We start from the raw sequence: 14726 nt of genomic DNA, 5'->3' as shown, positions 1-14726 counted from the left end.
AATTTTTGGTAAGGAATATGTAAAAGTGTTCCTTTTGAGTTAAAATATATCTGATTCTTATACGAGGGAACGTCACCGAAAATCGATTCAGATTTTTTTCTATTGATATGAGACCACCCGAGAGAGATCCAAATAAAAGGTTAAAACGTGAACATCGCTACAAAAGCATACATGTATAGAAAACTTCCTTTCAAGTAGTATCAATAGATATAGAAGCAAGATATAATGATTTTGATCAGATACGCTGTAACACAATCTCCGCATTGGGTCGGCGCGGTGACGAGGCCCGCCAGTTTACGCTATTCCCGGCGAGCCTAATTTTAACCATCTGCGTCTCCCAGTCTAGTTTTAGGAAGTGGGCCGACACCGTTTCGCCGAATCAATCGAAGCGGCACCGCATCTCACATCCATACTCGTCAACTCGCTAATACGAATATATTTAAGTGGAGTTTTGGACTGCCTTTTCTCACTTCATAAATTTGTTAATCCAAATATGCCAAAATTAATCTAAACCTTTTTAATCATATGTGCGTGATTGAGCTGTAACTCAAACAAACTTCATCGCAAACAAACTTTCTTTTTTATATTATTTTTGTGAATTTAAATGACCTAATTGGGCCGCACGTTCTTTGACTATCGGGAGAAGTAAGATTTTAATATTTATTTCTAGCCTTGCTAGCATTCGCCAAAATACCGAAGCTTGCTACGCATTTGCATCTTTATAAAAATTTATAACTTTATCCGCTAATTTCATCATATCCAGTTTAAGATTTAGAAATCGGTACGCGTTCGTTGGGTGCAGCGAATAAATTTCAATTAGAGCAATCAGGACGGTCAGTCGCGGAAGTTACTGGATCCGATGGGCACGGGATAGTGGAGTTGCACCTTGCATACAAAACACGTCATGCCCAGTGCATACAAAGGAGGACCTCCGCCGCAAATCATTAGAATTGCGGTAACCGAGATGTGAGCGGAATTGTGCTTGATAGAGGCGCGAGATAATGATGTTTGGATGCAAGATTTCGGATTATAAACCCTAAACTCATTGTTGCTGTGCCATTTCTGCGAAGCCGTAATTATCCAAGACTGCGAAGTTGCATCTAAGTATACAAAGAATTTCGCATTGAGACAAGTCAACTGTTGAACAGGTTGAGGATTTATTGGATTGTCAACAAACACAATGAAATTGGCGCATAAATCGAAGGAGATAGGCGAAAGCTCATGACAATTTGTAAAGAGCCGCATGAACCGTTGATGTAACGAAGCCCCTAAACAACGATATAAGCGGTCCCATCATCTGCCGCGAAATATCTCAAACGCTGACAAGCTGGCGACCCAAGAAGCAAACTCGGACTTTACATTCGCCGACGTAACGAGGGACGCCAACTCGCCCATTGTATTTGTGCCTACACAATTTATTTATTCGACAAACATTACGAAGACACAAAATCTCGTACATAAATACATGTGAAAGCACATATCAAGTATCGGAATGCAAACCGCGGAGCTCGTGCCTGAATTATGCAACAGTAACTCGGGCGCAGGTCCGCCGAGTGCCGTAATAGTACAAGGAGTGGACGAAAGCTCCTAAAATAATACACAGTGCCCACTGAACGGCCGCGCCTCGAAATAACGTCGATGCGGAATCGCTCATCAAACAGTTCTGCTTCTGGCGTGTTCGCTGCACTCGATGACCTATATATGGCTTTATTGTGTAATTTTCTAAATATACAATGCGTTGAACAGCACGAAGCGCCGCTAAATAGAAATCTTTAATCTTAGAGGTTGAATGAAAATGCTATTGATGGCCGAACTCCTACGGGGGCGTCCTTTAAAAAGTATTTTCTATTTATTGTAGACGTTTCCGTCTTGAAATTATTGCTAGCAATAAAGTGATAACCCTATTAACTCGGAATAAAGTTTTAAATTAATAAAATTGTTGTCTTGAAACTCTTTACTTCGATAACGTTGACTTATCACGCGATTTCTTTTTTTCGATACAAGAAAGTGCTGTGATTTATGGTAATAAGTGATGATACAGTCTAAGGTGTCAAAAGCACCAAATCCTGTAACAGGTACCATTATTATTATTATTAAAGCATGTTCTTCTTTTTAGGTTCCACACGGTCTTATACTGGTACTCCAGATAAGACTACAACAGATTAAGAAATTATACACTGCCAATATTGGCCACTACAAGACTTGAATCAACACCTAAGGTACCTACTTATTCCCACTTAAGGCACAAAGGCTAAAATGTAAATCATAGATAATGAAAGCTAACACTTAAGCATTTCTCTTAACCGTTGAGTTGACATTTCAAGACACAAGATAGAAGAAAGCATTCAAGTGTGGACACACCTAAATACATTCAAGTATGCATTCAGTTCGTTTACTGGATTGACTGGACACAGCTCATCCATTATAGATTTTGCCGAGTATCGTCCCTGGATGTTGACGTCTGTGTCATTTCGATAATTGGACCCGCGATTATGTACCCGGTTGCGCGATTTACAAACATCTGCGATAGATCAGTATCTACGCTGCTGTCCGATGATTACGACACTGGATGAATCTTATCCGTGTCCAATTAAAACTTTTAACGTAACACTATCCTGGACAAAGGAATTGATTCTGATTGGTTCATTAAAGATTTCGTAACAGTAGTTCCCTTGATCTAAATATTGTATTAATGATTATATTGATGGGAAGGATCTCATCAAAAATAATCCATTATGTTAAAAAAAATTTTACTTGACTTTAGTTCCGGTCGAGGCAAGAAAATTATGGTGATTAATTTTATTAATCAAGACTTTAAACCAGATATTTGTATTCCGACCCATACTTTTATAACTTTAATAAAGAATTTTCCTAACCTTTATAAGTATGTTTGTAAAACTAAAGTAATTTATTTAGGTCTACAGGTATAGTTTAGATATTAATTCAACAACGTAACACAGTTTTAAAAATTGTCATTTTCTTCTTTTTCTCGCGGCCGTTCTCATTATATTCTTTCAACGACGATTAATTCCCGGAACCATTAACAAGATGACAGCGCAAGTCGCGCATAAGAAATATCCAAATGGAGTCACCTTAAAATCTCTTAATTTGTCCAGCACATTGCGACACAGTGACGCCGATTTCACGAATATTGCCCTTACGAAGCGCTCGGTACAAGCCCGATTATCTCATATTCCCATGAACGATGCCAAGCTAATTACGAGCTCAGCCGGTATTTTAAGCGAATTTTGCAAACGTGAAATTAAAAAAAGAATCAATCGATGCATTCATGTATAGAATCGGGAATTAACGATCACATCAAAAACTGTTTAAAGCAGAATTCAAAAGTATCTATAGCGAGGATTCATTGAATGGGTGTTAATTATAAATTATATCACTTAAATGTTACATTCAACGGACGCAACATTTAATTCATTGATATTTATAAGCGACTACAAATGAGCGAAGATTATTGATTCGAGACGTGATTTTTTTTTAATTTACGGTAGTATTTACTCTACTCTTTATTTTTTTTGAGTGTCACTCAAAAAGATCCATTACGAAATTACAGAACAAAATTTCTTTTGCTTCTTCCAAATCATCTTCACATGAAATTTAAAATGGAAAAGATCAAACAATAACACGTATACAATTTCAAAATCTAGATATGAAGTCAATAGTAATAGTAACAAAAACTAGAACAATAGCTTTAGAGAGGCGCTCATTAGGCGAACCAAGGAACGGCGTGGCGAACGATGATGTTGTAGTTAATCCTTAAACCACACGCGGTGACGATTACAGCGCACCTATTAGTCAAATTAGCTTTATTGTTAAATCACGCGGGACTTGAGCAATCGGCTTATGCACCAACAATTATGCCACACAATAAGATGACTCAACAAAAATTGCTCGGGCGTTTATGAAAACAATGGTATTGATAAGTTAATATAGGAGGTGCGACACACATAACGAGCGAGGTCTAGAATAGCTGCGTCTCGTATGATCCGAGTGGAATACGTGATAGCGTGAGTCACCGCCGATGGAAACGCCAGTATATTGTAGACAAGTGAAAAAAGGAAAAATTTACTACTCGCATCGATAAGACTATATACTGGCGACGCTTTTTTTAATTGATCCATACGTGTTGTGAATACACGCAATATTAAACGCGACGTAACAGCAAATAAGCTTCGAGCGGAAAGTGAAATTTTTAAAATGGTTACGAGACATGGTCAGTGGGAAGAGTGTGAGATTAGATCTGCTCTCGGTGAGGGCAATGACCGAATTCCGCTTTTATACCGCTAATTCATGCACAAAAGTATCTGCATCCTATGTGTCCGACTTGCGAACTACAAGCGCGGAGCGGGTTAATACTATTTATATTCACACCAGATCGCAGACATGACACGAGAAGAATATCTAAGCAATCAAATTTATGCGACTAACTTAACTATTATGACAGGAGAAAACGAGCGCGCGGAAAGTGAAGAAATAATGGCCTTTGCAAAGAATACGGCCTACATTCGATTTAAAAAATAAATAGAAGAAAAAAGGAAATATGTTTACGTGCATCGGGTTCGGTGGTACGCCGGTACGTCTTAGGTGTTAGTTACCAGGCTTTCACTACTTTAAGAATTAAACTCAATATAATAAATAGCGTATATGTAATAAAAATTCCAGGATTATGTTGGCCTTAGAAGTTATAGGTCATTTTTAGCTGCGACCCTAATACAGATGACGTCACGTAATTGATTGCTACGTTGCTATGTCCAAATTCAAACAAATAATAAAAATAAGCATCTTAATTACGCTGAATTATTGTCTTAACTAAGCATGGGATAGAGGCTTCAGAGTGGGGAGAACTCAAATGTGGGTTAGCGGTCCTAGACTCTCTCTGACGTCACGCTTATCAGGTGCTAGTTATTATAGGTCAAACGACACACAAAGAATACCGTCGAAAAAATCAAAGTCACGGAAGGGCCTCTTATCAATAGCGATCATAATTACTGCGTGAATACTTCCATCGGATAGACTTCCCAACAATGCGTGAACAATGTGCATTCATGTACCCGTGGACATGTTTTTCCCGTGCGTCAAAATGACCCACCTGAGTAACAGAGATTTTTATCGGCGCGAGCCCGAATCGACGGAACCGACGTAATCGATTTCAACATATCAAAGCTGACAAGTGATATTCGAGGTCGGAGGCGAAGACTCGGTGGGCGCCGGCTGGCTTAAAAATAAAAACACTATGCAAATTAGGATCGAGCATTAATCGCGAGGTGCAATCGATGAGCAGGCTTCGAGGCTACTACAATTCCATGAATAAATAAATAGTGCTTGATAGTGATGCGAAATTTGTTCGCTCGTCTAATTGAGAGAAGAAAAATAAAACCAACATGACGAAAGAATAGCTTGGACTGCAAGCTTTAGTTTTTCTATACTTTTTATGTCAATCAATCCATCAATCAACTCAATTGATTAATGATTTGATTGATCGACATATTCGGATTAAGTTAGAAAAGCAACTACGTTGGTGTCGTTTCATTCCGATTCTATAAATATTAATAAATTCGATAAGTAATGAGCACTGAGGCAATATCCTTTACTTTGTATGATTCTCACATCTCCTCAATTTACTATCCAGTAGGCTTAAACAATTGATTTCCAATGATTTAGCTTTACCATTTCTTGGTGAATGGTTGAAATGTAAATTACAATAAAACTTAAAAACTGACGAATAAGTCATTTATTAAAATGTTGGTGAACTTTGTGAGGAAATAGAGTTAGCAAAATTGTTCTGTATCTAGAGAAATTACAAGCAGTAATGTAGCCGACGATGCAAGGCAATTACTACTAAATATTCTTTTATAATCCGTATCTACGTAAAAACGAGGGCTTGAAGCGACAAAGCTTTAAGACTAGCTAGATCAAAACTTGACTTTTATTTGATCACAGGTAAATAAAAATTTCAGCCATGTTTTAAGAAATTATTGTCATTTGTCTACATCATTTGTAAATGTGAAGGTGGGTCCTTGTACTGAAGCAAGCTTTATAAAGTTTATATTAAGTTACGTGTAAGCATTCGAATTTAGTTAAATGGACTGATTAGAAACGGTAATAATGCAAGCGTAAGAAAAACGGCAATTATCTTTCTAAAATAAAATATATAAATGAATAATACATGAATAAATAAAAACTTATCTATCTGAATTGAAAAAAAATCGTCATCGTTTCCTAGTGGAATAAACATATTCTTATAATTTCTTTTATCGTTAAAAATAAATCCAATCAAATTTATAGTTTTTAACATATAATTTAATTTAAAATAGCCGAAATACATATACTTCAAAAACAAAGCCACAGCTTTCATAGTTATGGCTTTCTGTGATATGCGAGTAAATACGAATTATACGCCCTTAAAAACATCGAGCATGTATCGCATCGCGTGGAGAGCCACCGCAAACATTTTCAATTATATACACGCGGCGTTATTCAGAAGCCGCTCATTAAAAAGCTTGTATCGTCTCGATTACTGCCGCCGCATCTACGAGTAGAATGAAAGGCCGATTCATTCATAATAACGAATCAATTGTTAGGGTCAGCGTAGACGGGCCGGTTGCCGCCAAGAATCTAATTCGGTAACAAATGAAAATCCCTTTATGCATCGATCCATTACTGCCGACCAGCGTAACCGACAAAACACAAATTTACAGAAGCAGCTTTACTAGAAATATACAAGTTAACAGCACATTTTTCTCCAAATAAATTAAATTCAAACTTAATAATGTAGAATTTATTTTTTGTCAGTTACGTTATGTCGACGGTAATGGCGAACTTTAAAATGTTCATTTTTGATAATCTTATTTTAAATATTGGATAGATCATCATCAGGAGATGTTGACTTAACAATTATTCATTGTAAAGTCAACATCTCCTTATGATGCTCCGGTTTCGGAGCGAAACGTGCGTAGAGGGTATATTGCCGAAGATCTGTTTGGTGTGGGGTATAAGGATTGAAGAAATTATAAATTACACCACACAGATTCTCCTGCTTTTCGCGGAGTATAGCAAATTAAGCTTAATTTTGATAATCTTATTTTAAACATAGCCGTTACATTTGGAATAGATATTCCATCCGCTACAGATCCGTTCACATTAACGTTAAAAATTTAATTGTTATCTATCAAGTTAGTTTATCAGAAAGCCTATTTGTTTTTGATAATGCGAAGGATTCAGGATTTCAGTAACAGATTGAGATAATATTTATGTAAACTATTCTTCTAACAAAAACTAAGTTATTACTTTATTTGAAAATAAATAGAATTCTGCCATAAATAGAACCTTGGCTTTTACATGCATTGTTGTTATAATAGGCGGCGTTGCCACTCCGCCCGTCTGCGGTAAACCTTCTTCACCAAACGGCTTCTACTTCCGACACGTCGTTCGGAAACCGCCAACCGGTTTTCAACGTTAATTACGAACCGATTTAAGATGAGATTACTAGCTACCGAACTGATCCAGCGCTTTCGACACTACTACATTCTCAGTCAACGCGTTCATTGATGGATTGTTACGATTGATTGATTAAAGATCGTAGTCAAATTACATTCGGGTTAATACAAATGTTACAACGGAATTATTAAGTGAGGCTGTGATGTACTATTATAAGTAAGAGGTCGTTAACCGTGGACCTTATTAAAATGCTTGCTAAGCCACTCAGCTGGTAATGGAAAAAGCTTCAATTGTTTAAAGAGGATATAATAAAATATGTAAAAGAACATCAGTAAGAGTACCAATTGTGTATTAAAATATAGTGCAATAAACAAGGCACACGGTTAGACGAATGTTTAGAGATCCCGGAGTGCTGGAATATCTACTCCTCCCTAGAAAACGCAGCGTTCGTATTAATGTAGTTTAGACGGTCAGACAAGATAAAAGTAGCTCCTATGTTTTAGTAATTATTGAAAGTATGCGGTTTACTAAACTGCAAGCATACTTTTGCAAAGCGTACTTTGAATTGCTTATTCAAAGTTAAGGTTAAAGCAAGAAAGATTTACGTAAGTCACATTTCTTAGTTTCGTTCTAACCGTTTCTGCCGCAAAATCAAAGTACACTCTATAGATGTAAAGCCCATTGAAGTATCTACTGATATCTGAAAAACTTCACCAGTTTTTACAAAATTACACGATTCAGATTCTAAGAGATATGGTGTTACCACGTCAAATAATGCAGGTCATATTGCTAACCTCCTTTTGAAATTCAGTTAAGTTTCTTTGGAAATCGGTACGTTATGTTGGCAGTTAATCATTTATTTTCGTGTTCATTATTATTTATATCGCACTAAATCAAAATTCACCTGTCAATTTCAATTCGCGATCGCTCATTATCATCATTATAAATAATTTCTCGAAAGTTAAAACGCGCAAATTGCTCGGACCCGTAGGTGTTCGTACAACTCAAATCCTCGTAACATAAATTCAGTTAAAAAAACTTAATTAGCTATTTACAATTATTACTAAAGAATGCTTTTATTTATTTGAATAATAATGATAATTTTTTGCTAGATCCTAGATATAGATAGATTGGTGAGCAATCTTTTCTCGTCGTTTGCGTCCATAAATATCTGACAGCGGTGGTTTGTACTCTCATCGGGAATTAGTATAGAGGTGAGGGTAGTTTTTTTACTTGAAAAGTCTTACAAAGGGTACTGAGGTTTTGCTCTACCAAATCAGAATCCACTACAAAAAGTGTAGGCAGCGTAGGATATATATCGGCGCATAGATATGCTCACAAAAATACATCCACCATTTCTTTTATTCTCGTCATAATCCAGTAAAGTGGCAGTCCGCTAAGTCTGATAAGGATGTACTCTTAGTAGCAGATTTCGACTCTCACAATTGAAGAGTAACGTCTCGTTACTGTAACGTCAGAGTAAAATTTAACTGACTTCCGCTTTAATTTGAGTGTTGAAAACGCTCAACCTTTTAAAGTCAGCCCTCTGGATTGTAAAATAAAATTGAGTAGTGTAGAATTTTTAAATCTTAATCAAGAGAAATAAGATGTATTTTACTTGACGTTATAGTATTTAACCTTTCGAGACTCGAGAAAGCTCTCAGGTATCTGAGCGCAGTCTCTAATAAAAACTACTTTTATCGTCACTTTGGCATTTCAAAATATTTTCAATTTCCGCAAAGTCCTCTCAACAGTTAATGCTATATCTATTAACCTATTTACATCCTAACAGACTGGAGTACTGTCTTGTAAATTAAACTCTTTCTATTAATTTATTATACAAACTTATCAAGAACGTGACTATCCTGACAGCAATATGGTATCCCTTTGCTTTAAAGAGATGTAGGTACTAACGCCAATTGGATAGCAGAGCCCTGGTTTTCTATGGCATTGAACACGAAATTCGTCTTGGACATCTCTTTCTGAAAGACGTCATTTTAATGCCATAGCTAAAAAGGACTCTATATTGGCCTATACAAAATCCATTTTTCTCATACGATAACCAAGCGTAAAGATCAAGTTGCATGGAAAGGACATGAACATTTGGTTTCAGAGAAAGAAACTTCACAAATGGGACAAAGGGACAAAACTTTTACCGGCCAACGGATAAGAATCATGGTATTATTTCACATGGTATACATTTAAACAGTATAGTTAACATATCAACATATCATAATGCGAGTCATGATAATGACAAAAGCAAAAAAAACCTAAAGCACGTTAAAATTCAAAGAAGCAACGTAAAATAAGTATCCTTTGAAATTGAATATCATCTTATTTGATTTAGAAATATGATATAGCAATAAAATAATATAAGGATTTTGTCTGTTGGCCGGCAAAAACAGTTTGCCTTATTTGTGTCATCTCCTTCCTCATAAATCTTTACCATACAATTTGATTATGGCGGTAACTTAGCCAGTGTGGAAAATATATTTTAGTTACAGGCTCTGAACGGTATTTACTCTAGCGCGGTTTAAACTACCGTTGCGGGTGGTGAGACATGTGGGGGTGAGATAAATGTGCGTGTGAGTATGGCTGCCCTAACGAACTGAGAGGTAGCGGTGACGGACAGGGGGGGTGCTGGTGGTACTGCTGCAGCGGTGACGGGGCCAGCCCCGGGTGGTGTTCTATGGGATACTGCGCGGCGTTAGCGTACGCCAATTGCCTCACCTTCATCTCGTCGTCTACAACGTTATACGTCAGCTCGGTTTCCTCGAAGCCGGTCGCCGCCATTCGCTGCTCACTCGTGGTCGGCGGATCGGGGGAGTTGAGGCACGTCTGTATGAGCCTCTTGCCCGAGTCTGAGGTGATCATCGGTTGTAATTTCCGCGTCGCGAATGTGTACACGTGGCCAGTCTCCGACGCTACCAGGAGCATCACTTGTGTGCCCGTCAGAGTTGACAGCTCGTATGCCTGTAAAAAGAAAAGGACGTTAAACAATCTGATTTATATTTTAAAAGCCACCGGCAAAGTTATCCTGGCACTGGTGACAACAACATTTCTATTACTCATAAGTGGGACTCGTATAAAGGTTCACAACTTAAAGCGCCAAAATGGTGTCAATTATTTGACGGTAAAAAAGTGGTAATAGCCAAATTAGTAATAACTAACATCACAAAAATTGGACCTTGCGTCTGGTGACCCAACGGCTAAGTCTAGTTATACAAAGGGGCAATAGCGCCAACATTTTGGGTACCATGTCCATAAGTGGACAGTTAGACGGCTTATATTTATTGTAAATATTAATTTATTGTAATTATTATTTTCCTAAAAAAATATATTTTTCTTTGGTTTATTAATAAAGGTAATAGCCTGAATAGCAGTAAAAATAGAAGTTAGAGGAAATAGGAAATATATTGATTGTATCCTCTTTGCAAATGTGTTTTTTGAAATGTCGATTTGACTATTGTGATAAATTACTTATTGAAATGAAAGAAAGATGTTATTATTTCGTAATAAAGAAAGTTTTAACCAACATACTTGTTGATCTATGAACTTACTCGTACGCGTGTTTACGTAAATCTTTTTTTAAGAGATGATCGAGGTATTGTTCGAATTAAGAACGAAGCGCTACCAAACAGATACGATGCGTTTACTTAACCTTATACGAGTTCTATACTATTATGTAATAACAGTGATAGTAGTTATGACACAGTGAAATCATTGTTATAAGTTGTTTTATTGAACATTTGTGCGAAAACAGGTTCTAGTTTCGATCAATTTGCATACCCTAGACTGGTTAACATTTAAAGTGACACTTTGGCGTTAATTTACATTCAGGATCATAATCGCAATATCTCGTTTTAGTAGGTCACTTTTTTTAAGATAGTAACCTATTACGAATCTAAGCAATATTATGGAGATTAATGATGGTGCTTCATATTATTATATGAAGCTCAACGTTCTAAATTCATTTATTATCTCTCTCTCTCTATGGTCGTTCCTTCATCACTGAAGATCGTGGTCCTGGTGAGATCTCAACTACAAAATCACCATTGAGTCTCGATCTACCATTTCTCTCTTGGGAACATAGTGCAGTGGTTTCCCGTTGCCTTCTGCACCAGACATTTTAGGAGTTATTTATAGCTCCAACGCCGCTGCAGCCTCTTCCATCCAGTTTCCCGGACGGGAGTATGGATATCCCGCCACTGATCGGTCGCCAGAGCCTCGTCTGTTGTCTAGCAGGGAGCACCACGAGCAGGTGAGGTTGACATTTGGGGTTGACTAGGTGTTATCGTCACTCTTCCCCTTACTCCTCATTTATTATAAGTGGGCCTATTTTATAAGCACTGCTGAACATCAAATCTGTTTTGTTCCAGTGAAAAGGCAGGGAGCCTTAACTGATTTAAACGGCGCCTACAACCTTACCCCTCTTTAACCGAAAGGTAACGTTATTCCAGAAAAAATAACAAGATAATTGATCAGTTATTATTGAATATCTTAAAACGCACGTTACTCACTAAAAAGTCTGAGATGCGTACTGGGGATCAACTTTGGTTTACAAACATCTATGTTATTTCTGGATAATAAAACTTTCTATAGTGAAGGAATTATAAAATCGCTTCTTCATCGTTCGATTCCCTGCAGGGAAAATTTGGGAATTACTCATTTCCGAATTTTCACTGGTCTGATATAGTTATCACCCAAACGACAATGACGTGCCACTAATCGATTTAGTGGGCCGGTGCGATGTCGCGTAGCAACCCATAAGGGAGTATGGTATACTCCGTAACAGGTTAGCCCGAGACTGCATCATAAGTGACTACCAGCTGAGATTGCAGTTAAAGGCTAACTTGTATTGGAATATAAAAACTGTTAAGAAAAAGTCAGATAAATGGTTATGCATAGCGTTGTAAGAGTTACGCCTACGCTTAAGTTTTTTATAACTCGTACTGGAGACTTTCTCCATTTTATATCATCTGCATACCCTGTGCATACCCTCTATGCACGCCACTGAGTCAAGGGCTAACTTGTAAAGGCAAAGATTACAAATAAACAAACAAAAAAAAAACTTTTATAATATAAGTAAAGCTAAGTAATAGAATCAAATAGGTTAACAGTACTCTAGCCCGACCTTTCACCTCTCCCACGCTGCCGACACTAAGTAAACCTCCGCAGTTTCGGGAGTAAAGCGACTAACGTATCACTCTCCCACGGCACTCTTTGTATTTGCGCCGGGAATTATCACACCCACTAGCGCCACCTACACGATTTAGAGCAATTTACATACAAAACTAAATGGATATTTTCAACTTTACCGCCTTTAAAATAAGGAACTTATTACAGTTTAGTCCACATTAGGAACGTTTGACAAAATTCGGTAGCCTTAGCAGTTGGCGCCTAAATTGATGTTAAGCAAAAAGTAAACCCAAATACAAGAAAACGGGCCATTTGTTTGTCGTTTAAGCGGTAGCTACAGGCGGCATGAAATATTGAAACTTTTAGAGGTTTTTAGAAAAATTTATTTAGTACTAGTACTTAAAGCTTTTTGCGCAAGAACTTGTTAGGGAAAGTACTCCAACGTCCGGGAGGTATATAATGGGTTCCCCGGGAGTCTGTTAGGCAACGGGAGGGAAATATTGTGATGAATTTTAGTTTTAGTATACCCCCTTGAGAGCGGGTTGTTCCACATAACCTCCGTCCTGCCCAAGGATCGGTAAAAAAAAAAGAGAAAATACTACCAATCGCATTACTGCCGTGAATTGAAAACTTTCAGTTTTGTACTACATAAAATCAAATTAAAACAAATTTAATTACGTGCAAACACGAAACCAAAAGGAGTATATAAGGAAGCGGCATTATGTCACCTGTACGACATGATGTAAAGAAATATACGCAAAATTTTATTTAGATAACAGCCTTAGAACTCTTACGCGACGCGGCGGCATAGCATTGCTTTTCTACATAGGTTTATTTCATGTCGCCTACCGCTTATGCGACAGCGTCGTGGCCCGATGTCATAGAGCTTGATTATAAGCTTTTTTTGTTGTTCTCGCTCGTTTAAAATATTGCATCACTCTTGACATGGATTCGTTTTATCTTGCATAATGTTGAATTAATATTGAGCTTATTCTATTTTTAGTATCCATAGTCCATATACATATATAATAAATTAGAATTGTCTGTATGTGCTTTTCGTATTAATAGTGTTTTATTATACACATACTAAACGGAAATGTATCATGCAGATGGGCATCATCATCGTTTAAACCCTAATCGAGCACGGGTCTTCTCTCAGAATTAGAAGGCTTTAGGCTGTGGTCCACCACGCTGGCCAGACTGACGTAGACTCTACACGCCTTTGAGAACATTGTGGAGAACTCAAGCATGCAGGTTTCCTAACAACGTTCTCTTTAACTATTAGAGGAAGTGATATTTTAATCGCTCAAAACGCACATAACTCCCTCTGTAAGTGAAGCCGAGGTCCTTAGCATAAGCTATCCTAAGGCTGATATTTTCATGGCTTTAATTAAAATACTGAAGCTGGACATCAACCCATTACCAGCCCACTACAGATCACGGGTCTCCTCCCACAATGAGAAGTGGTTACGGCCGCAGTCCACCACGCAGGCCCACTGCGGATTGGTGGGCACACACCTTTGAGAACATTATGTAGAACTCTCAGGCTAGCAATTTTCCTCACGATGTTTTCCTTCACCGTTGAAGCAAGTGATATTTAAATAGGTTAAAGCGCACATAACATAGATAAGTAAGAGATGCGTGGTGGGATTCGAACTCGGCCCCCCCGAAAGTGAAGTCGAGCTCGCTCGTTCAATCGCACATTGACATAGCATACTTTTAATGCCTGCACAATGTGACGTTCCCGTGGAATTTAAAAAAAAAAATTACTACCTATGCACCGCTAAATCGATCTAGACATAACTTTTTACAGAGATAGCTTGCATATTTAGGATACTTCTTTCCCGAAGGAACTAACGGGATTGTTTAAAAAAAACGGAAAAAAACGCGGACAAGCGCACGGTTATTAGAAGGCAAAAGTTTGTATGGGAAATTTTACGTAAAAGGATATGGTATGCGGAAAGAGTCCGCTTGTGTGCCATAAAAACGATGAAATATTGTAATATATAAGACTCCAAGAGATACTCTTTTCTGCGATGCATAGATCTTAGGTATGCTCTCGTAAACATCAGCGGGCGTATGGGTGCTGAATCACAATTGATATGATAAAATTACCGTCTAATTAAACAGGT

At 37.6% G+C, this 14726-nt stretch overlaps 1 protein-coding gene across 2 annotated transcripts in view; it reads right to left on the bottom strand.

The window, feature by feature from the left end:
- Positions 1-14726, bottom strand: part of LOC120629856 (serum response factor homolog) — a 368083-nt gene that overhangs the window by 316210 nt on the left and 37147 nt on the right. For both annotated transcript variants that reach the window (XM_039898928.1, XM_039898929.1), the window contains exon 2: positions 10186-10428. In XM_039898928.1, coding sequence (XP_039754862.1) covers positions 10186-10428 — 243 coding nt within the window. The remainder of the gene's footprint in view (positions 1-10185; positions 10429-14726) is intronic.

Source organism: Pararge aegeria, chromosome 15 (assembly GCF_905163445.1).
Source record: "Pararge aegeria chromosome 15, ilParAegt1.1, whole genome shotgun sequence".
NCBI classification, from domain to species: Eukaryota; Metazoa; Arthropoda; class Insecta; order Lepidoptera; family Nymphalidae; genus Pararge; species Pararge aegeria.
This window is presented reverse-complemented; position numbering and strand designations above follow the sequence as displayed.